The sequence below is a fragment of the Neospora caninum genome, chromosome IV, assembly GCF_000208865.1.
Source record: "Neospora caninum Liverpool complete genome, chromosome IV".
Taxonomy (NCBI): Eukaryota; Apicomplexa; class Conoidasida; order Eucoccidiorida; family Sarcocystidae; genus Neospora; species Neospora caninum.
The window spans coordinates 32,992-53,912 of NC_018389.1; the positions used below are offsets into that span (position 1 = coordinate 32,992).

General features: G+C 55.2%; 3 protein-coding genes across 3 annotated transcripts; 2 read left to right on the forward strand and 1 right to left on the reverse strand.

Moving 5' to 3' along the window:
- Positions 1 to 1,830: 1,830 nt before the first annotated feature.
- On the reverse strand, positions 1,831 to 6,699 carry NCLIV_009520 (conserved hypothetical protein; the record flags this gene model as incomplete). The annotated part of the gene is made up of 9 exons (XM_003880467.1): positions 1,831 to 2,337; positions 2,913 to 2,973; positions 3,109 to 3,167; positions 3,480 to 3,548; positions 4,430 to 4,483; positions 5,043 to 5,108; positions 5,630 to 5,659; positions 5,996 to 6,096; positions 6,585 to 6,699. 9 exons carry the CDS (start codon positions 6,697 to 6,699, stop codon positions 1,831 to 1,833), a joined length of 1,062 nt encoding a protein of 353 aa, XP_003880516.1.
- Positions 6,700 to 9,593: 2,894 nt separating this feature from the next.
- NCLIV_009530 (conserved hypothetical protein) lies at positions 9,594 to 13,517 on the forward strand (the record flags this gene model as incomplete). Its single annotated transcript, XM_003880468.1, has 1 exon — positions 9,594 to 13,517. The coding sequence occupies one exon, from the start codon at positions 9,594 to 9,596 to the stop codon at positions 13,515 to 13,517; it is 3,924 nt and encodes a 1,307-aa protein (XP_003880517.1).
- A 2,630-nt stretch (positions 13,518 to 16,147) lies between these two features.
- Positions 16,148 to 18,333, forward strand: NCLIV_009540 (conserved hypothetical protein; the record flags this gene model as incomplete). The annotated part of the gene is made up of 5 exons (XM_003880469.1): positions 16,148 to 16,219; positions 16,732 to 16,819; positions 17,003 to 17,289; positions 17,478 to 17,654; positions 18,271 to 18,333. 5 exons carry the CDS (start codon positions 16,148 to 16,150, stop codon positions 18,331 to 18,333), a joined length of 687 nt encoding a protein of 228 aa, XP_003880518.1.
- Between the last annotated feature and the right edge of the window lie 2,588 nt (positions 18,334 to 20,921).

Consider the following 20,921-nt stretch of genomic DNA (forward strand, 5'->3'; position numbering starts at 1 on the left):
GCCGATGTCACTGTCGTGTTTAGAGGGCATACCCTGCTGATCATTGCGGCCCAGGACACGCGAAGAGAAAGGGTGTTGCGGAAGGCAAGGACATAATGTTTCGAGACCACCATATATACACTACAAGTCTCAGCTCTGGATGTTTTTCAGGCGTGGAGACAGTATCCTATAACCTTCCAGACGCTGCAATATACGCACTTGTTTGAAGTGCGTACTTGAAATTCTCACTGGTTCTCACGTTGCATATACCCATCTTTGGTGAGCGTGCTCGTGCCAGCATGGTCACTGCCTACGATGAAGTGCGTGCATCCAAAATTCTTTCCGATAAGAGCGCGCCATACACACTCTCGTGGCCCATCCATCCTCATTTAAATGGGGATCAGGACCATCCTCGCCTCATCGTATCCGTGGTTTTTCATTTTTTTTTCGGAACAACGGCAAACCCGCGGGACAACAGGCGTCTCCTGCTTGCATCCGCCAAACAGCAACGAGGTGGGGCTGTTTTCGGGAGCTCTGCTTGAACGTTCGTCAGCGCAAAAACACCCTAAACGTAAACAGCACTACAATGCACTCTACCAGAATTGAAGCTGAAAAATGCTTTCCGTAAAACAAAATGTCTACACTCTAGATCCATAAGCCACACATGGGGATCTGCCAAACCTTTTAGATATTCTAAGTGGAAAATCGCTCCTTCAGGCGTAAATAATTTCTACGTCCATGTACAGTATTTCTTTCACATTCTCGGTGCCTCCTGGGCATCACATGCCTACTCAAATATCTGCGCGTGATGAACTCTGATGTCAATGCGTTCAGTAGCTGGAGTCGGTGCTATTTTCGCTGCCTGCAGAGTGCTGCACCGTTGGATGTGCATATCGCTGCACAGATATACGAAAGATGATTGTGATGTAGGGGATGCAGTTGACTCCAATGATTGAGCGAACAACCGCGTATCGCGACAGCAGGTGAACACTGGATTCGCCTCCCAGGGCAGTCCATGGCAACATAGCCTATGACCCACTTTGTGTAAAACACAGGCCATGACTCTTAACCGCAACGACCGCGTGCGCAAATCTGTTTCCGGAAAGAGAGTTTATAGTCACATGAATTTGGTGCGAGGTAGTGTGGGTGAACTCCCGCTAGACGGCCCTCAACCCATCAATGATCTTCAAACAAATATTTGGAATTCTCGACACAGCAGTGGGCGTCGTCATCTCCAACGGTGCATACATGCTGTGCAGCGTAGAACATGGATGAAAAGAACACGGGTATCCAGGCTCGTTTGGCCCGCTCGCTTACTAAATATCAGGTGAACCTTTTTTCTACAAACGCCGACGCAACATCCCTGTCGCGCCACACTATGAATAAAACTACGGGCGGCTGAAGTTATGATCGTCCACATGCTGCCGTGCAAAGACACATAAGGCAGCGGTCGAATATATACCAACAGATTCCAGTTGCGCACAGCCACTATCACAAATCGTCCACCGTGTTACAGAGGTAACACAGCTGCAAATCACCAATACTACCACGGGGGACAAGCCTAATCGTGTAGCAAGCACAACCAGTGTAGTGCCCAGCATAAGGCCGCAGATGTGATGCAGAGAAAAAACCCATAATCCACAACGTGCAGCGAGTTTAAAACACCATCCACGGTTTGTACCCCCCGCGCTCCGTAAAAGAATGGACAATTGTCCGGTCTCTCAGTCTGGGGGGACAATCGCACTCTCCCTCTTCTAATGCAGTATGGTCACCACCCTCATACAGTTGCCGTCCCCCTTCAGTGTTGATGCGGTTGCCCGCGATCTTGAAGGCAGCCGCCGTGCCGGGTGTCTATTCTGCGTCGAACGGATTCCGAGGTTCTGCAATCTGCACCATACCCTCTGTGTATTTCTGAGTCAGGACCCGGCGCTGCAGGGTTTCATTGCAGCTCGAGTCCATCGAGCGCCCCAGGACATCGTCCCGTGAAGTTGTACCTGCCAAGTGCCCATTCGTGACGCCGTTCGAACCCGCCGCCCCCTCTTGTTGAGCAACCGGGGACTGGATCGGGCCCCATTCATTGCCGTGACAAATACTCGGACCGACATGCACCGGTGAGCTCGGAGCAGTAGGCAAGACAGGACAAAATCCATTACCAGGAGAAACAGGACGCGTCTGAGATTGTACCGGATCCGGTGAGATCGAAGAAATCCCCCCGAGGGGCAGTAATAGGGGCTGGCCGCTACTCGTTCGGTCAATCGAAGGTAAGCTAGTACCGTCCTGCACAACTCCGAGATACGCTTCTGCCTTGAGCATTTCTGGGGTTGTCATACGCAGGAAGTTCACGGCGATCAACACACTCTGCAAACAAAACGGGGCAGGAGCGAAGCAGTGGTCAGCCCTGATGGGTTCAGCGCGCTAGATCAACGGCTCTTTGCGGCGGCAGCAGCCCCTCAGTAACCCCAAGTGACCACCGCTGCGCTTTCATTCTGATACCTTGGACACCAACTAACGTAGCTACCGCCATGGGCAACGGTGCAACCTCCCTTGACATTGCCACGGTCTTCCTTGTCACTACAGTCACCGTAGAACCTCTGGCGACACGGGTCTCATGCACATGCCAGCAAGGAAGCACCGGCCGACGAAACGCCGACCCATCTATGAACAGCAACATAAACTGCGAGAATCCGGCACTCCACGAAATGCATTCATATTCAACGCAGGCACGTTCTGTTGAATCCTGCGTATCCGACAAGCGACGCCTGAAAAGTGTCTCCAAATTTCCATGCGGATCGAATAGGCACAGCCATTCACAACTACGGGTACTTGCACACAAAAAATCGGTGGGCGCTGTATTGATAGGAACGGCCAGAGACACAGCTCTTTACGTTATCGACTACCGGAAGCAACGCTCCTACATAAAAAGGAAAACTCACCCTGTGGACCAGCGTAGCTGCATCCAGGTACTTGGTGTTCATTGCATTGCTTGTCTCGAACCTAAAAAGACACAGCAAGAAGACAGCGAGACAGATTCGATCACGAATTCGCGACCACGGACGGCAGGTGTCCCGGTCAGCCGGACTCGGTGTACTGGGAGATCATGCGTTGCTGCTCCTGCTCTTTGGGACTTACTGCGCCTGCATTTCCTTCATTTTGTACTGATTCATCGCGGCGCTCAGCTTTTCCTCGGCCTGGCGTAACGAGAAGAGAGGACCACCGATAACACCGGAGGGGCATGCACAAGCAGACACAACAGAAGCGGCTGTGCTCCGCTACTACATCTGCACTCAACGCATCTAGCATCTCCCCCCGGGTTGGGTGGCCCAGCTCACAGTGCGCTGCGTGAAACCCTGTCGTCGACATCTGCACGACAAAGTACCGCGAAACCCAAGTGAGACACCAAACAGCAGCAGGCCGGGCGGGTGTGGTTTTCCCACACAAAAAACTCCCTTGCGCCTTCAGAAGACGCGCAACCAAAATCAGTTCGATGCATATGCCCATACCTTCAGAATGTCTCGCTGTGTCTTTGCATCTGGACACTCCGAATTTTTCGATTTCAGTCGGGTGAGTTTCTGCGGAGAAACAGAAAAATGTCTTCGGGCGTTGATGTGAGCACAGTAGCGCTACGCAGTCGATCAAGGCCCGTTCATCTTTTCCGCCGTTTGCTTATTGCCTCGCGGACCAGGCGCGTTTGCCAGACGGCTAGCCACGATCTTCTGACGTATAAGAACCATTCGAACCATACAGAAAAACACGCGAGACCAAAACAAGGCACGGCCTCAGGCTGTAAATACTATGCAGGATGCCTCTGTTCGCACGAGTTGTTACAGGCACAGGCGTGGGACTGCAGTGGGGCCGTCCACACACACCAGTCTCACACAGAGCTGATGCTACACAGCAGTATTCGAGACCGTGGTCCGCGTCGGGTGGTTTATGTTGTCCACACTCGCGCTGGTCCCCGTCAGTGCCCCGACGCGCGACTTCCCAGTTCTGGCGATCAGATCCTGGATTTGTACATGCGGATGACCCGAAAGAGTGTACAGGAGGGAGAACAATGAGAGATTAACATCTTCCTGCCCTCTGTGTTTCCTGTATCTGGAGAACCCACACGAGAATCTGTCTACGAGTCCTCTCATCCCATTCAGAGAACTTGCGCAGCCTAATGCGCGGGAAGCACAACCTACACACACAGACGAACAAGGGTGCAGCTGCTGGAAGCCGTTTCCGGAGCCTCGTTCCCTCTCTGCTGGCGACCGCCACGCTCTACGAGCACAACGGCAGAGACGGAAGGCCAGACACTCCCTGGGTCGGTTTGATCACGTGTAGCTCCGATCTGCGTCAGCCTGTGTTCAGTGGACGACACCTCTGAAAAGAGACCACGCAGCGTTGAACGCCCGCTTTCTCCAGAGGCAAACCGCCCGGCCCCTTGTCAAGAGTAACGGCCGATACTCACCTTATTGCGTGCGGTAACTTTCCGCGAAAGCTGGTCTCGATCGTCCACCAGTTTCTGCGACGGCATGAAGGGGGGTCGGAGCAGGAGAAACCAGGAACCCGAAACAGCGCGGAAACAGTCAATGAGAATTCTGGAGCGACGAAGCGCTCTGGAGCTCGAGAAACGTAGTTCCAAACGGGCAAGAACACTGCCAGGCATCTGGTTCCGCCGCAAGGACGCCACGAAACGACTAAAATGGAAACATGCAACTTAGACCATATCTCGGACACGCAGACTGCACCGCCTCGCCACACGGAAGTGAGACAACAGCCCTGAACCACTACCTAGAAGGTACATCCCCAAACGCTCCTGTAGATAGCTGGCCAGCTAAATGCATTGGCACGTCTTGCACAGGTAACAGCCATATGTCCACATCTTGTTGACACTCAAAAGACTGGTATTCCTCTCGAGAGGAAACCCTGCAACCGGAACACCCTTCACGGGCGTATCACCAGCTGATTCTCTGCTCAGGGCACACACAAGGATAAAGAAATCCGACTTGGAGCACGAAGACCGCCTTCAGCGCTCCCTCTCTTCATCCGCACTGAGCTACAGGTGCAGTCCCAGTCATCACCTCAATGTTTTTGGCCTTCTTCAAGAGCTCCGTGGCAGTTCGCCCGACGGCCACGATTTGAGGGCGCTGAAAAACAAAGGCGCAGCAGTCCACGCCAGCAACGAACAGAAACCTGCGTGGGAGGAAGGAGGAAGATGCAAAGACTCACCCAGATCCGCCTGCACGTCCGCAGGTCGGCGAATCCCCAGGCGCTCTGACGTGAGTCGGGGGAACGCAGCAAGAAGCAAACGGCTCGAAACGAGCCGCCTGAAGGGTCACATCCGTCTTCGTAGCTCAGCAACCCGCCCCCGCTTCCAAGGTTGGCCACCGCTTCAGAGAGGGAAAACTCACAAACGAGAAACGATCAAAGTGAAGCATGAATCTGCCCAAGACATCCCTGCGTACACATGTACAGCTAACGCAAGCGGCACTTCTCCTCCACACATGAACACTTTCACGTGCAGACCTATGGGAATATTGAGATTTTCACACGTATACACGCAAAGCTGTGCATCTACGCAGCAGACGCTGCGGGACTCCAGGCGCCGGGAGCCTGGCGATACAGCCAATTCGATTTTTTACGCGGCACATTGCCCATGCATCTTTACCAGATCCGCACGTGCCTTCTCGAAGATTTTCTGAAGGTACAAAGAAGGGGAAAGAGACGGCCAACGTACTCGCTTTTGTTCGCGCGGTGACGACTCATTGAGGCACTCATGTCTGTGGTCAGTTGAAACCAGAGCACGCTAAATATCGGAGCCGATCGTGGCCCTCACTGTACACCGTAGGCAAAGCGAGAAGGGGAAAGGAATCTCTGCATGCTCCCGCTTGCCCCTAATCAGTATCGAAGCCACACGAGAAAGGAGCGGTTGCTTGGAGTGGTACAGATGCCCTTTTAAAGCCACCCCCGCAAAATCCAATTCCGCCCCCCCCCCCCCTCCCTCCCACTCCCATGTTCAAAACGCTATACTCACCATATGCTGCACTATGGCGACCGTACTCTCCCTGTACGGCGTCCCGGCAGTAAAGAATGAGTCTGTCGCTCGGCCGATGCGGCGGTGCGTTTTCTCCCATTCTGCGCCGAAACCAAGGCAAAGTGCGACACTCTCAGGTTTCACGGTTCAGGGTGACTAACGAAAATATGACGCTCAACATGCGACAAACGCGCAGCAACCCACAGAGGTGCGTGAGTCCACAGCCCAGCATGCCTCGGGGCGAACGCATCTCTCTCTCGTAGGCCACACGAATACGGCTGCAGAAAACGCGAGTAGGGAAAAATGCGTCTACAAACAGTGAAAAACGAATATTGGCGTGACCGAGTTCTCAGCTTGCTGCACGCCAGAAGACCAGCAGAAGACTGCGAACCAGCAAAAACGACACCGGGAGAGGCGCTTGACGGTAGGCGCGCACGCCCACGGAAAAACGCGTAGCAAACGCCACAGAACGAGGGAGAAAAGAACGACGCAACACGTCCCTCTCTCGCGTGTAGAGCGAAAGCCTGTGGACCAGTGAGGCGGTGTGCAAGTGAGTGTCTGTACATTCACGCCCGCAAGAGCCGCTTACCTGCGAGCAACTTGTCAAGTTTTTTGAGGTACTCCTGAACACGCTTAATCAGCTTCGCTTGCTCCCGCAGGTGCGCCCCAACGCCGTCCTGTTTCTTGGAGCTTCCCTGACCCATGGTGAAGGCGCGGTGAAAGGTGCCGGTGCGACGGATTCCTGGTGCTCCCTGTTGCTCCGCCGACGCTCTTCATCCCTCCTTCGCCGCCAGCAATTTTCTCGGCACCCGCTGGCGCGGCGCGTTCCGGGCGAGACTGTCAGAAACCGCCGAATGAGCGTGGCTGCTGAGCACCGCTTTCGCGTCTAGAGAGACACCAGCAAGCAGGAAAAGTGGGCACTCTGCAACAGAGCTGAGACACCAGATGCGAGAAGCCGAGAACGAACCCCCTCTCTCTGCCCCGAGGACTCTCAACCCCTCTGCACTCGGCAAAATCTCGCAAAAAGACTGACGACCCTAAACGCGTGTGCAGTTCGCCTTTGTGTATTGTCGCGCGGGCACGAAGGCGTGTGCCATCATCACCGAGAGCAAAGCGCTCAAAGTCGCGCGTCAACTTTCGGGTGTCGCCCCCACCGGCGCGTAAACGAGAGGATCTACACGGGCGAATCACTGCGGAGGCGGCGTCCCTGTCCCTTTTTACGCACAGACTTCTCCAAGGGAGTGCGTGCCCCCGCACAGGGTGAACACGAAGATGTGACTTTTTCCTTGCTCATAAACAGGACTGAACCGCTCCCACACAGCTTCGAGGCCACTGCCTAGCAGGCTCCGGCGCGCAGTCCTTCACATCTTGCCGAGCTTACGATCCGAAATTGAAGGCGGTGCGTACACGCCTCCTGGAAAGCTTTCTTCGACGGCCAGCTCGTTAGCCGGTTATCAAATGAAAGGCAGAAGGCAAAACCTACTGTGCACGGGACAGCGGCTCCCCCGAGGCACCAAGAGACCTGTGCCTTGGTAAGGAGCAGCGAGCTTCAAAGGCTAGTCCCGAAAACAGCGAAATATTCAATGTGCACGCATCGCTTGAGAACTCTGGAAAAAGCGCAGAACCCCGCCGAGACAGAGGTGCTGGTTTTCTAGGGATCCTCCAGGGTTTCAGTCACACGCCCGGAGAATCCGAGGCGAGCGCCTCACAACTATTCTGCTGGACCGGCGAGACAGACAACCCGGCAGTTTCTAGCTAAAACGATCAGAGAGGACCTCGTGAGGAAGCACACACGCAAACAACTCGGTTCTCTTCCACTTTTTGCGCCACGGAATGCAACGCAATTCAGTCTCGAGAGCCAGCTGGCTGTGCCGGAAGGTCCGGAAAAGGGCGCGCGCTATCGAGACATCGCGCTCGGCACGCCGGTAAATAGGGGCGCAACGCGGCACGCCCCCAGGCGGACTCCTTCCAAATCCGCTCAAGTCTGCAAAGAACAAAGACGCAGACGGCTCGTAGAGTTGGGTATTTCTTCTGTCGACAGATAAATTTGAGAACGACGGGCAGATCTTGAATAGGGCCAGTGCCGAGGCCGGCAGTGGAGCTGCGGCGGAAAACGTGCGAATGCTGCCTGGGTGAAAGACCCACGTTTTCCCCTGCCGTGACACACACACACACACACGTCGACAAGGGAGGTTCGCGCACTAAAAGAGGCAGGGGCTGGAATGCACGAAATCGATATCTGCATTTAGAAAGAAGCATTCTTCGGTGTCGGTCGTGCGGTACCCGGGATAGAGAGATGCAGTCGACGACTTGTACTCGTCTTTTCTCGGTCCTTGCAACCCAGCTGCGCCGCTGCGCAAAGCTGTATCACGCAGAGCGAGACCATTGTCTTGTCGAGGCAAAGTAGAGGATTCGAGAACTCGCAGCAAGACAAATTACTTCCCATGCATACTGAGCAAATGTTTTTTGCAGCAAAAAGAAGCACTGAAACGTGAGTACGCGCCTATGTCTGACTCGGAGGGAAGACAAACGCACACGCAGCGGTTTACACCCGCACAATAATCTACTGCCCTCTTCCTTTAATCCAAGCTCAGTGTGTATCTCCGAACGACCTCTCCGTTCGGGATTGCCTTCTCAGCGGCAATTTCCAATTTTCTGAATGCCGCAAGCGAAAACCCCCGCTGCAGCCTGTGAGGGTGCTGTCGAAGGGCTTGGCGGACCACGGAACGTGGCAAGTAGCGTCTGCATGCGCTGGAAGCCTTCGCGCAAACTCTCTCTCTTCCATTACCCCTGTCCCTTCTCAAACGCGCTCGCCATACGGACGCTCCTTCGTGGCTCCGGAGAAGGACACAGTGGGCCGGGCTGACGTTCCCTTGGCCCCCCCGCCCGCCCGAAACAAGTGCTTACTTACACACACGGGGATGCTTGTCCTCTTATTCGCAGTTTGAACGGAGTCCGGCAGCCCTCTTCCAGATCCCGATCGCCACAACGGTCGCAGCGGGATCTGCGGACCTGGAGGCAAAAACTAGTTCAAGCGGAGACAGTCTCTTCTCGCTGCTCGCGCAGCCGCTGCCGAAGTTTCTTCGTGGCGTCCGGGCGCGCCGCGTAGAATTGGTTTCGCCTGGGTCAATGTGGGTTTTGTGCGTCATCGAGAACGGCATGTGAGCCCGTCAGTTGCTGCGGCTTTTCCCTTCGGGTGGCTCTGTCCTCGTGCTCCGTTCCCTTTTTTCTCCGTTCCCGTTCTTCGCCGTTCCTCCCGCATTCCTTGGCCCAGATCCGGATGACTCTCTCCCCCACGGAGCCCCGTACCCCGCCGCCCTCTCCGTGAAGCCGCTGTCCCCTACGCCCCAGGTCCCGCCGTTGAGCAGCTCGGTTGCTCCCTTCTTCCTTTACCTGGAGCTCGGCTGACTCTCTGTGGCGAGCCCTAAACCGTTGCCCGTTCTTGCATCCCGCAGGCGGCGTCGACTGCGGACCCCCTGGCTCTCGGGGGCACGCAAAACGCATTTCTGCGCTGTACAGCCTCGGGCGACCAGAACCCGCGGATCGTTGATGCGGCTTCTTTTCAAGTCAGTTCGGACGTCCCGTGTACGCCTTCCAGATGGACCCGCCGGCCCCGGCTTCCTGCGCCGCCTCCTCGGCTGCTCTGTCTCCCGCGGATTCTTTGTCGCCCCCTCTAGCCTCGGATGTCCTCGTCGTCGGGACTGGACTCTCGGCCTGCGTCTGCGCCGCGGCCCTCGCCCGCCGCGGGGCGCGGGTTGTTCAGGTCGAAGAGTCGGGGACCTACGGCGGCGCCTACCAGAGTATGCGTCTGTCGGAGTTGATAGACTGGGCCTTGGCGGGCGAATGCGCCGGCAGAAACAACGGAGAGGAGGGAAGAGAGACCCAGACGCAGGTGCCCGACCGGACGCCGATCCTTGTCCTGGAGAAGAGCGAGGAAGAGAACGCGGTGAGCTTGGCGTGCCGAGTCGCGGAGGATCGCCTAGAAGATCAGAGTGAGGCAACGGGGCAGGGAGGCACAGATGCATGCACTGCTGCGCGTGACCGGGAATGCCCTGACAACGCCATCGACAAAAGAGCCTCAGAGCCTTTCTTGTCTCCAACGCAGTTCCAACCTCGCGGAGGCCCCGGCAGGGGTTTCGGAGACTTCTTCTCTCGCCACGTTTCCTTTTTTCCCTTCGCAGAAAAGTCGGAGGTTTCTGGGGTTCGCCCCGGCCTCGCATCCGGCTCCGACGTTCGAGGCGTGCGCGCGCCTGCAAGCGTGCCCGGGGCGTCGAGCGTACAGAGGCCTCGCGGTGGCGACACGGCGCCGCCACGCGCGACGCAGACAGAGAGCGACTCCGTGTGGAGAAAGCGAACCATGGAAGCGCTGCTTCAACCGTCGACAAGCAATGGATTCAGCCTCGACTTACTTCCGCGCATTCTGTACAGCAACAGTCCGATGGTCAACATTCTTGTCGAAAGTGGCGCTGCTCGGTACCTCGAGTTCCGGCCTCTCGAAGCGCCAGTGTACGTGGCAGACCTCGAGATGGAGACCGAGAACTTTACGTGGGGCATGCACGGGGACAGGCACGCGCGCGCGCACTTGCGTGAGGACGCCGAGGCAGGCGGCCGAGCGGAAAAGCGAGGCAGGTCCGCCTGCGCCGAGCACACAGGGCGTACAGAGAACGCGATTGGCTCAGCTTGCCACGAGGACGGAAGCGACGAAGTGAAACGGCGCAAGACGGGAGTGGGCGACGCGGCGGGCGCCAACCGGCCGGCGGGGCATTCCGAGAGCAGCGCGACGCAAAGAAGTACGCCGCTGCTCGGCCGCGGGGGCAGTCCGCAGGTTGGCAAAGACGGCGCAGCTCACATGACCTTGGAGGCTGTTCCGCTGAGTCGAAGCGCCATCTTTGGGAGCTCTGTCCTGACGCTGCGCGAGAAGCGCTCGCTGATGAAATTCGTATCTGGAGTCGCTTCCCAGTTCCTCAGTCCACAGTTCCTCTCTGCCGCCCACTGCTGGGGAAGGAAGGAGAATGGCTCGCCGAAAGGCAGAGCGGCGACGCCTGGTCGGGGTGAAGCCGGGGCAAGGGGGGGTCTGGCCGGCGACGAGGACGAAAAGGAAAACCTAGAAAACGGGGAAGGTTCGTTGTCTTGGGAAGCGTTTCTGCGCCGGCATGATTTAACAGAACGTCTTCAACGTTACCTTACGTTTGGAGTCTGTCTCTCTGAGTTTCCTCTCTTGGGAGCAACCGGCGCGGCGGCGCGGGTTTCTCCGGTCTCTTCGTTGTCCCCTCGAGCTCTCTCGGACGAGAAAGCCCTTCTGGCCGGCTCCTCGCCATCGCCCGCGAGGGAGGCAAACTCGCTGCCACACAGCTTGGTTTGCTCGGCCAGGGAGGGACAGAGGCGCCTCGAGTTGTTTGTGCAGAGTGTCGGCGTGTACAGTCGGCAGACTGCTTCCGACGGAGCGTGGCTCTATCCGCTCTTTGGGACGTCGGACTTGCCCCAGGCCTTTGCTCGGGTGGCCTCACTCAGCGAAGCGGTCTGCATGCTGCGCGCAGGCATTCAAGAGGTGAAGGTTTGGCTGAGAGACGATGCCGCTTTGCGAGGCCTGGAGGCAGACGACGGGCTGCCGGCCAGCGATGAGGGGGCGACGGAGAAGGAAAGGACGCAGAGAAGGCGACCGCGCTCTTTGAGTGCGGCTGCTCCCGAAGCGGATTTCTGCGATGTCGCGAGGGAAAGGGGAAAGGAGCTTGAGGTGCACTTAACCAATGGAGAGAGGGTGAGAACGCACCTCATCCTGTTCGAGTCCGATAGTCTGCCCGCAATGGACACGCCAGTTTGGAACACGTGTGGCGTGAAGGCAGGGGCACGGCGCGGCAGTGTCGCCGAGCGCCCCGGCGGTGTTTTCGGCCAGAAAGCCGCCCCCGCGTCTCTACGTCAGACGCTGTTCGGAGAGTCCCTCCCCGAAGACAACCGAGCAGCATCGGACCCGTCTGTTTCCACGGGCAGCGCCAGAGGCCGGAAAAGCGAGGAGATTGGCGGGAGAGCACGGCCAGCGTCAACTGACGCGGACACCCGCGGCCATCCTCGTGATGCTCTGAAGCGTCCAGCGAGGGTGGAGACGGAGAGCGTCTCCCTGTTCTCCTGTCACCTCATCGCCATCTGCCGCAAACCGGTGCTGGACGGCCCGGGCTTCCGCATGTGCGTTTGCTCAGTGCGGGCAGGCACAGAGGACGCACGCGAGGTTCAGACGGAGGATCCCAAGGCTCGGAAACACCTGGAAACGGACGCGACGCAACGTGTGCGGGGGGCCGACTCCGATACACCCATCAACTCTGCGCGTCCCTTCTCGACCGCTCGCTGGCCCGTCCACATTCTTCAGACCGACGCCTCATGCGCCACAGCGCCCCGAGACTTCACGGTCCTTCACCTCGTCCACGTAGGGTGTCCCGCGGTGGGGCCCTGTGGGTGTTGGCCACCGCGCGCGTCCGCAAACGGCCACTCTGGGGGGGGCGACGCCAGAAAACGAAAAGCGGCGGCGGGAAGCGAGGGAGGAGGCCTGGGCACAGGTGACAGCTGTGCGGTGGATCGGCGACGAGATGGAGAGGAGATGCACAAAGGCCGCTGTGGAGGATCCGTGAGAACACAAGGAAGCATCCCGTGCAAAATTCTCAGAGAAGTCCTGCGCTCTCTCCTGGAGAGGGCTCAGGATGGGAAGCCGGACGACGACTGCTTGCTGGCCTGCTCCTTTGTTTTCTGCCCAGCCGTGGAGCGCCCTCGCGACGCTGCGCTGGCCGAGCGAGCAAGCAAGCGCTTCGAAGGCTTCCTGAGGGGCTTCCGAGAGGGCCCGCTGATGCCCGTAGACGCTCTGGAGCGTATTAAACGCATGCGTTCGGGCCACGCAAAAACCTCGGAAAGGGATGTGGTAGACGCCTCTGTGCAGGAGCCGAATAGCCCGTCTGGAGCTGGTGTCGGTACAGCGCCGCGAGCAACGGACGCAAATGCTGGGACTGCCGAAGCGGAGGCGATTTGCGAAACGACGGACGACGCCCATGGGGTGAATCATACCACGCTGGACCACTCGGCGCCGGCAAGGGACGAACCGTCTGCAGCCAACGAAGAGACTGCGGGGGAGCGAACCTGTCAAACGCTGTCGGCCACGACTGCAGCTTCTCGGAAAGAAGACAAAGACACTTCTGGTTCTCAAGTGGCTACAGGGGCCGAGGAAAATAACGGCGCGGCAGCACAAGTCACCAGAGGAACGCTTCTCGAAGCGAGCGGCGTGAAGGGCTGCGGATTCGCGCTTCTGCCTTCCGCCCCGGTGACTCCCTTCTTCTCTCTGTTGTCCGAACCTGTTGCTTGTCGCGACGTCCTGTCGTCTCTCCTCGCATTTAAGGAGACGCTCAAAGTTGACGACGTGGTCCCCAAGCACATCCTCCAGGGGCTGGAGGAAGTGGAAGAGCTTCAGAGGGCGATGAATGCTCCCTACGAACAGCTCGATAAACTCGGCATATCAGCCACTCGCGAAGGAAACGAGCTGTGAACAACTAGGACCGAGGCAGGCAGCGCGATCGGAGCACGCCATGCTGTGTTGGGGGCAGCGAATTCGTAGAAGGCAGATCTCGGCCAAAGGCCGCGCTCGAGTCCACCACGCGTACTCCGTACACTTTGCGATGTGGTGGACGACCCTCTGTGTACGTTCCGCCTGTCGCCTCTGTTGGCACGCAGGCGTGAGGATTCGGGGTCGTGGGTTTACCGGTCGAGTCCAGAAATTAGTTGTACCGAGCTTAGGATCAATGCAGCGCTTGACTTCGCGCCTTTGCTCCGGTCTGTATACTTGCAGCATGGCCACTGCATCCACAGCATTCCGTGTCATTCCACGGAGTCTACAGGATCTGCAAGGATTTTGAGGCCGAAAGCTTGTCGGCATTCGGGCATTCGGCTGACGGGCCTCCTGCCAGGGGCGTTGCCAGTGTGGCCCCCCTGGCGTTCCCGTTGCCACTTTACTGAGAACCTTCGCAGACTTGTGACCGGCTGAAAGGAGCTGGACTCCGTTCTTAATTGGTTTCCGTTCCTAGAGGTAACTCTACAGGGGTTTCTTGCCATTGAGTCACTTCCCCGCGCGGCAGACGATTTTTCCGCGGTGCCTCGTGTGAAGTGCTGCAAAGGACACAACTGCCTTTGAGACCTTTGAGGAACGCCACATGCTGCAGACTGGGTCTGCGATGGACCTGTATCCATTTGTGGTCTTTTAGATTGGCGAGGACCTGGATACACGCCGGCAAAAGTCGCGCAGTTGCTCGGGAATGTACATGCCCAGAGACGTTGCGAATTGTGAGCTTCGCGCGAATGTGTTGCTCTACCGACTGTAACTAGCTCTCTAAGGCATATAAGGTTCAAAAAGTGTAGAGGCGAGCAAGCCGAGACGTGCTCGATTTACCCATTATTACTGGCGTTCCAGTGCTGCCACGTCAATCAGCATCCGAGCAAAAGGCAACAGTCGAGGAGAGAGTGTGGAGTCCGCCCTTCGGAGGAACGCCTCACCTCCCTAAGGAATCCACCTTTTTCAGCTTCATGAAGTCCAATGAAGTGTTACTGGCACCAGCTGCAATAAAAAAATCGCAGCAGACACGCCGTGGACCAGCCGCTATACAGCAGCCCCTTTTGGGAGCGAAACGCCACGATCACCAGAGAGAATTGCCCAGATATCTCTGCCACAAACCGTCAAGAGTTTGTGCATCAGTGAACCGAGGGACAACTTGCGTGCTGAAGTGGAATGCAGTCGAGCTACGCTAAGCGAGATGTTCTGTGGCCGTACTGGCTGGCCCTGGCGAACCGGAGGGCGGTGTGGTTACAACGCGACTGCTTTGGTTGCATCGCTGGGGAACTGCAATTTCCTCAAAAAAAATCGTTTTGGCGTCTTCTACATCCAACGCCTTCAAATACAAACAAAGGTGACACAAATGCTTAATCTCGTATTCCAAAGCCGCCCGACGGCTTTGTCGGGGGGTGGTTCTTCGGCTCGCGCTTGTCGAGCAGGACAAGAAGACGCTTCCGCAGTCGTTCGTGAAGCGTCTAGAACTTTGCGGTGTAATTTAGGTGCGTCCACACACCCTGGTGTTTTTTCCTCCTGGAAATTTCAGTCTCATCTTTCTTAAAACTTTCCCCTTGGTCACTGGAGACGTTCTCCGGGACCGGCCGCTAGTCTGTTTGTGTGACTACGCAGCGCGCCAAGAAAACGGATGTCTCCCGTGTCTCGAAGACACTTGCCCACCTCTGTGAAATACATGCATGGTCACTATGCGTTATAAATGACTTCGCAACGCACCGAAGCTATCTTGTTTTTCATCCGTGTAGCGGTAGTGTACCAAAGACGACGAGAAAGACCACCGTCTTCCTCGTCTGGTGCACGAATCCATCGTTCTAAGCTCACGTCTCCAGGTGGGAGGGAGACAGCGCGACTCCTGAACTATCCGCGGGTTGGCTGCCGGTCTTTTTTTGCCTTGCTGGCTCCGCGAAGGACCGGACGCCGCAGTCGCGTTTTCCAGTCATGTGAAGGCGTATTTTCTCTTTTTTCAAAAGCCTGCCTGTCCACTATCCCCTCCCGTAAAGGTCCACGTTCTCTCTGTGTTCACTAGCACAAACGACAGTGGTCAGATCCACGAGGCTGCCCAAGTACTGATAGAAGGCGACAGTACTGATCCATGGTTAAGCGTCCGCTTTCGAGCTGTGCAAAAGAAAGCCGTAGGAGAGTGACAGCATCTGACAACAGGCGTCTTGTTGTTTGCAGATTCGCGGGGTTTTGGCGCACCTTTGCGCGTGTGCCAAGTATTTCGGACGGGAGGTAGAGCGCCACGACTTATGCCTTGCAGTTTCCCTGCCAGTATTGGACTTTTTTCGCTTAGTGCTCTTGTAGCATTCTGCTTCCTTATTTCTGGCCCAGTTCAGAGCCAGATCGTGGAAAGTCTAGTTGCTGCGAGAACAGCCGAAATCCCGGACGGCCGATCGCCTAGACGGCGCCGACTGATTCTTCCAGTTAACTCCGTGACCGGTATCGACACTCCTGCCACGGTCTCCACGGAGACAATCGCCGACCCTGAAGTTTCTTGGGCTGCTTCAACTGCCAAAGTTTTCCTGACGCTGCGCGGGTCTAACGATTCCTGCTCTGAAGCCATGGAAGCTGCCACGCTCGGACCGGAGGTCTCCATGACGGAGACCGCCGCCAGCAACAGTGATGTGGAAAAGGTAAGAGAACGTGGTATCGGACTTTGGATCGTTCTTTGGTGGCAGAACAGGCGAGACTAGCCCGACTTTCTTCTGCAAGAACACGCCGTCGGTTTGTAATGCTAAAGAACATCGTGGAAGTCCTCTGTTGCATGCATCCCGAGGTTGTTGAGGATGCAGCGGGACAGGAGGAGTCTCTAACAGCATGAAAGGCAAAAGTGAATGCCGCTTTGCGTTGTTGTTGGATTCTGTAGATATGGGAAATGGACGAAACACTTCCACTCGTGCACTGGTCGACTGTCTAGTGTCAGGAGCAATGTTTTTACGACGGTATTGTCTGCTTCCGGGTACATAACACAATCAAGGAACGACCACCAGTCATACGGACTTGCACAAATATCGGTTGAAACGCTCCCGGCGGCTAGAAAGGGCATCTAAAGACGGCGTTGCTGCTTTTGTCGCGCAGTTGCCGTCGCGGAGCCCATGCAAAAATTCTGGTACTCCGCTTTCTGTGTTTATCCTCACTGGTGCAGGAGATCTGCGCGGAGGAAAAGGCACGGGCCGTCGCTGCTCCTTATAGGCCTCTTACCCATTTGGAGTACACCAATTCTTTCCAACTCGGTACGCGCATCTATCGTGCACTGAATGAGGAGGCGGGAAGCACGACATCGGTCCTCTCAAGAGCCGGGCGGTCCCAGTTCCCTCCTCAGGACCAGGGATGGAGATATGCCTTCCTAAATCTCTGTGTCCCCTTCCATTGTGTGTGCGGCCATGCTTTCGGGTTTGTGTCTTTGCCAATCTCAGGCGACATCGCGGAAGTCTGGTTCGACTCCATCAGCCGACAGGCCGCAGCCTTTCGGGGCAGTTGGCAAGTCCTTCTTAACCGGTCCGATCCTGTGGATGATCTTATGAAGGCCCTGGGAATCAGCATGCTGAAGCGTCGCGTGATGGCCTCATACAGTAGCATCACAGACATGGAACTTATCAAGGACGACGAGAAGTCGCCGGTGATGAAGATTACAACCCACCTTCCCCTGAACAACCTGAAGCAGTCTGTCGTCGCTTTCGACAACACATGGGCTGAGCAGAAGGTGAGCGACAAATGAAAGGGAAAGAAAAGCACTTTCTAATGAGTCTCATTCTAGAGGGATGTGCAGTGCATGAATATATGCATGTATTCAGATGTATCTCGTCATTGTTATGTGCACAATTTTCATGTATACCCTAGGTCCTTGCATGGGCGAGGACATTTTGTCTTATCTCTGACTGACCTCTGCAGGACTCAGACACCGGCACCTGGCGCACGTGGAGTGTCTGGATCAACGGGAGGGCCATCCAACGGAGAGAGGGGCCTCTCGGCACTATGTTCGACGTTAGGGCGATTTTTCCCTCCGATCCTCTTGCCACCGAGACGAAAGCTGGACAGGAAGTTTCTGGACCTCTCATGCTCTTTAAGGTAACCAACTGGTTTCAACAGAAGACAAATTGCAAAATAGCACAGTACTGCGTGAACGTTTTGCCTTGGCTGCCTGCAGATTAAGTTGCCCAATATTGGCGATTTTCTGGCGCTGCTTCCTTTATGTACCTCGTTCTATATTCGCAGTTATTCTGAAGAGACTGTGGCGCCGCCGGAAATCAACAGTGTAGCTTCTTTTTATGAAGAAGGAATTCCGAAGAGAGAATGCCCAGCCACGGGCCATACACACAGGCTTATGCCCACCTCCAGTTGCGGAGGCGTAGCTTCGTGGAAGGCCATGGCATTTGCTCTTACGTTCCTACTTCACCAAATTAGCCAATGGTTGTTCTCTTTTTCGTCGTGCAAGTGGCTAAGCAACCGGCTGTGGCGACGAAACTTTCACAAATGTAGGGAATTAGATCTTTTCGCTAGAGTATACGCGCGACATGGGAATAAATCTTTGCCGTGTAGTACAGGCAACGCTGCCGTAGGCATAGCAGGCCTCCATGTAGTGGTGCAGCGAATTTCTCTCCTCGGTGCCGACACGTCCCCCTGAACGTGATTCCTGTTGATGGCCGAGTGTCAGTTCTTCTGTTTCCCTGTCCTTACGCTTCAGTGGACGTATATCCCCACAGGCAAGCAACCAATCACGTCCATGCGTTGGATGAAGAAGCTGTAAGGCATTTAGGCCGTTGGACATGCAGCCCCGACGCTGCATCCGTCGGCAGCCAAACTGAGTCAAGGGCAAAAGATTTGGAAGGGAGAACTTTTAGATAGAGGAGAGATATAACGTTTATCGAAACGGCCACGCGGCTCACAAACTACAGCGTTATGTACTAGAGTCTGCTGGTTGCGTCACATTGTATGCTCGCAAGTACCACTCAAAGGTAATTGATGCCTCGGGTAAGACTGCGGCAATTCTTCAGTCGACGGAAAGTTCCTATTCGATTTTGATGTGTGAAAACACTGTAATGGAGATGCTTCGGTAGCAGTCTTCCTTTGATTGAAAACACTGTAACCGTTGTGCCGGGAACCACGCCTGAGGTTTATCTTTTCTGGGCGACCTATGTGGAGATTGCTGGGGCGTACGGTGAGTGTGGGTGAGGGTATTTGCCTCCACCGTGGCGTTTCAGCTTTTACGCGACTCGTTAACTGACCGAAAACAAGATATTCTCACCGCACAGACTAGTAGGGAAGAATCTTGGAACGAACAAGACGTTCTCGAGCCGAGAGTAGGTTTGTGAACGCGGAAACTCAAATAGCAGGAACAGTGATGCTTCTCCGTTTCGGACTGACCCATGCTGAGGCCTCTCCTGGAAAAAGACATGGGCAAACAAAGTCTTCACAAAAACCACAGGCGTAGCCGGTGGCGTCCCCGTCTCTGATCGCCGCCGGGGGCAGTTCTCTTCCCCTAAGCTGTCTCCCATGCTTGCCACTCGGCCTGGTCGAAAAAAATATAAGCCACCTTACTTTTGCCTGCCCCTGATATCTAGATATACACACATTCACAATACATCTCGTTGGTGATGGCAAGTTTAGAACGTTAGTCAGGGTTGCCCCACTGGTACACTTGCTACCGACTTTAGAGAAGCCTTTCCAGGTCTGATGAGTTAAGTCGCTCGTCCATCTACAGGGTGGTCGCTTCATCATACCATACCAGAAAGGTCATTCCACTTGCCGTCTACACGGACGAGAAGCTTCTTCCAGACTGCGGTGCAAACAGAACTGGCACAGTCGGTGAACGATGAGACTAGACTTCATCCGCGCCTCGTGTGATCAGGCTTCCCGGAAGCTGGTGTTTGAACAATTTGTCTGTACAGATTCAAGCTTCAGAGTATATTAAAACAGAGTCGTCATGGATGCTCAATTAGAGACATGATTGACTTCAATTATAGGAGACGGACACCGTTTATTCCATATCTGTACGTTCTCGGGCTTATTATGTGGAGTGTTATATTCCGCATGAACAGCGAAACAGAACTACTAATCAGATGCTAGGTGGATCATAGATCATAGGAAAGATAAATCTCTGAGATACGATTGTTTATAAGCGTTTATTGGGGATTACCTATCCTGATCCAAAACTACTCCTATTATTAGTGAGTGTGGTAGTTGGAGCAGGCTCTCGGAAAGCAAGGGGGATACATTATGTGGTATACTGCTTCTGAGTGTCTGGACGATTCACGTGTTTAACCAATAAAAATCGTCACAACGCGTAACTGTAGTGTACTACGGTATAGCATCCACTCAACTGCTCCGAATGTACACGTTTCATTACGACGGCGATACAGTATCTGGCGACATGCAGATAATGCCCCTGTAACGTGATCAACCTTGAACGGGTTACCTTCCCAATACGGTGATACTACCTACCTATATCTGCGTCTTACGCTGATTAACTAAGTTATTCTGGAGCAGATTGATGTTGCCTTCGGGTTACCGAAAGAAGTAGCAGATGAAAAGAACTCCGTATGCCAGATGCAACAGAGAGTAGTTTCCGAAGTTATCGTTCAAAGGGAGGCTCCTGAAGTATGCGCGATGTTGTTGTTAATGAGTCGATCCTCAAAAATGTCAACTCAACTGACTGACAGCTGTGGTGTTGTGTGCTGCCCCTTGTCAGGTTACAAAAGCACCGCAGTAATATAGGCAAAATCACCTGCCTGCTCCACCGGCATTCTCTTAAATAATTCAACCCTATGAGCAGGAATTTCCACTATGTTCAGTTTGCGTCTGTTAGGTTATATCGGCAAGCTTGCTATTATCTGAAAAAGCAACTGCTCAGCCCAGCGGCCGCCGTCCGAGGCCACTGGCTGCAGGCGTTCTGCTTCTAAACTGAAACGACCATTCGTGAAGTTTGCTCCAAGAAGCAGTTTTGGACACATCGATTTCAATCTCCGCTATGGAGCCATTGTATCCCCAGTTAAATGGCTTATTTTTTGTGATGTGTCCCATCGTTTTGCTCTTGGTGTTCTAAGGGCCGATGTGGCTCTCTGGCCAGCTGGCTAAGAGGTTCTGATCACTGAAGAGTTTGGAAATATGAGGCCTTCGTGAAGTAGCATTAATTCGTCTGAGACAGTGGGAGAAAGACCGCACTTTTGCATCGTGGAGTTGGCGGGGGATATCCAGACTCAGTGCTTGTTGCGTTCGTGCCAGCAATGCGGTGCGATGGAATTACCCACACAGCCAGGCAGGTGTGTTTGACATGAATAGCCACAATGGGAACTTTCATGAGAGCTGTTTACTGCCGGGCGACACCCTGCTCAAACA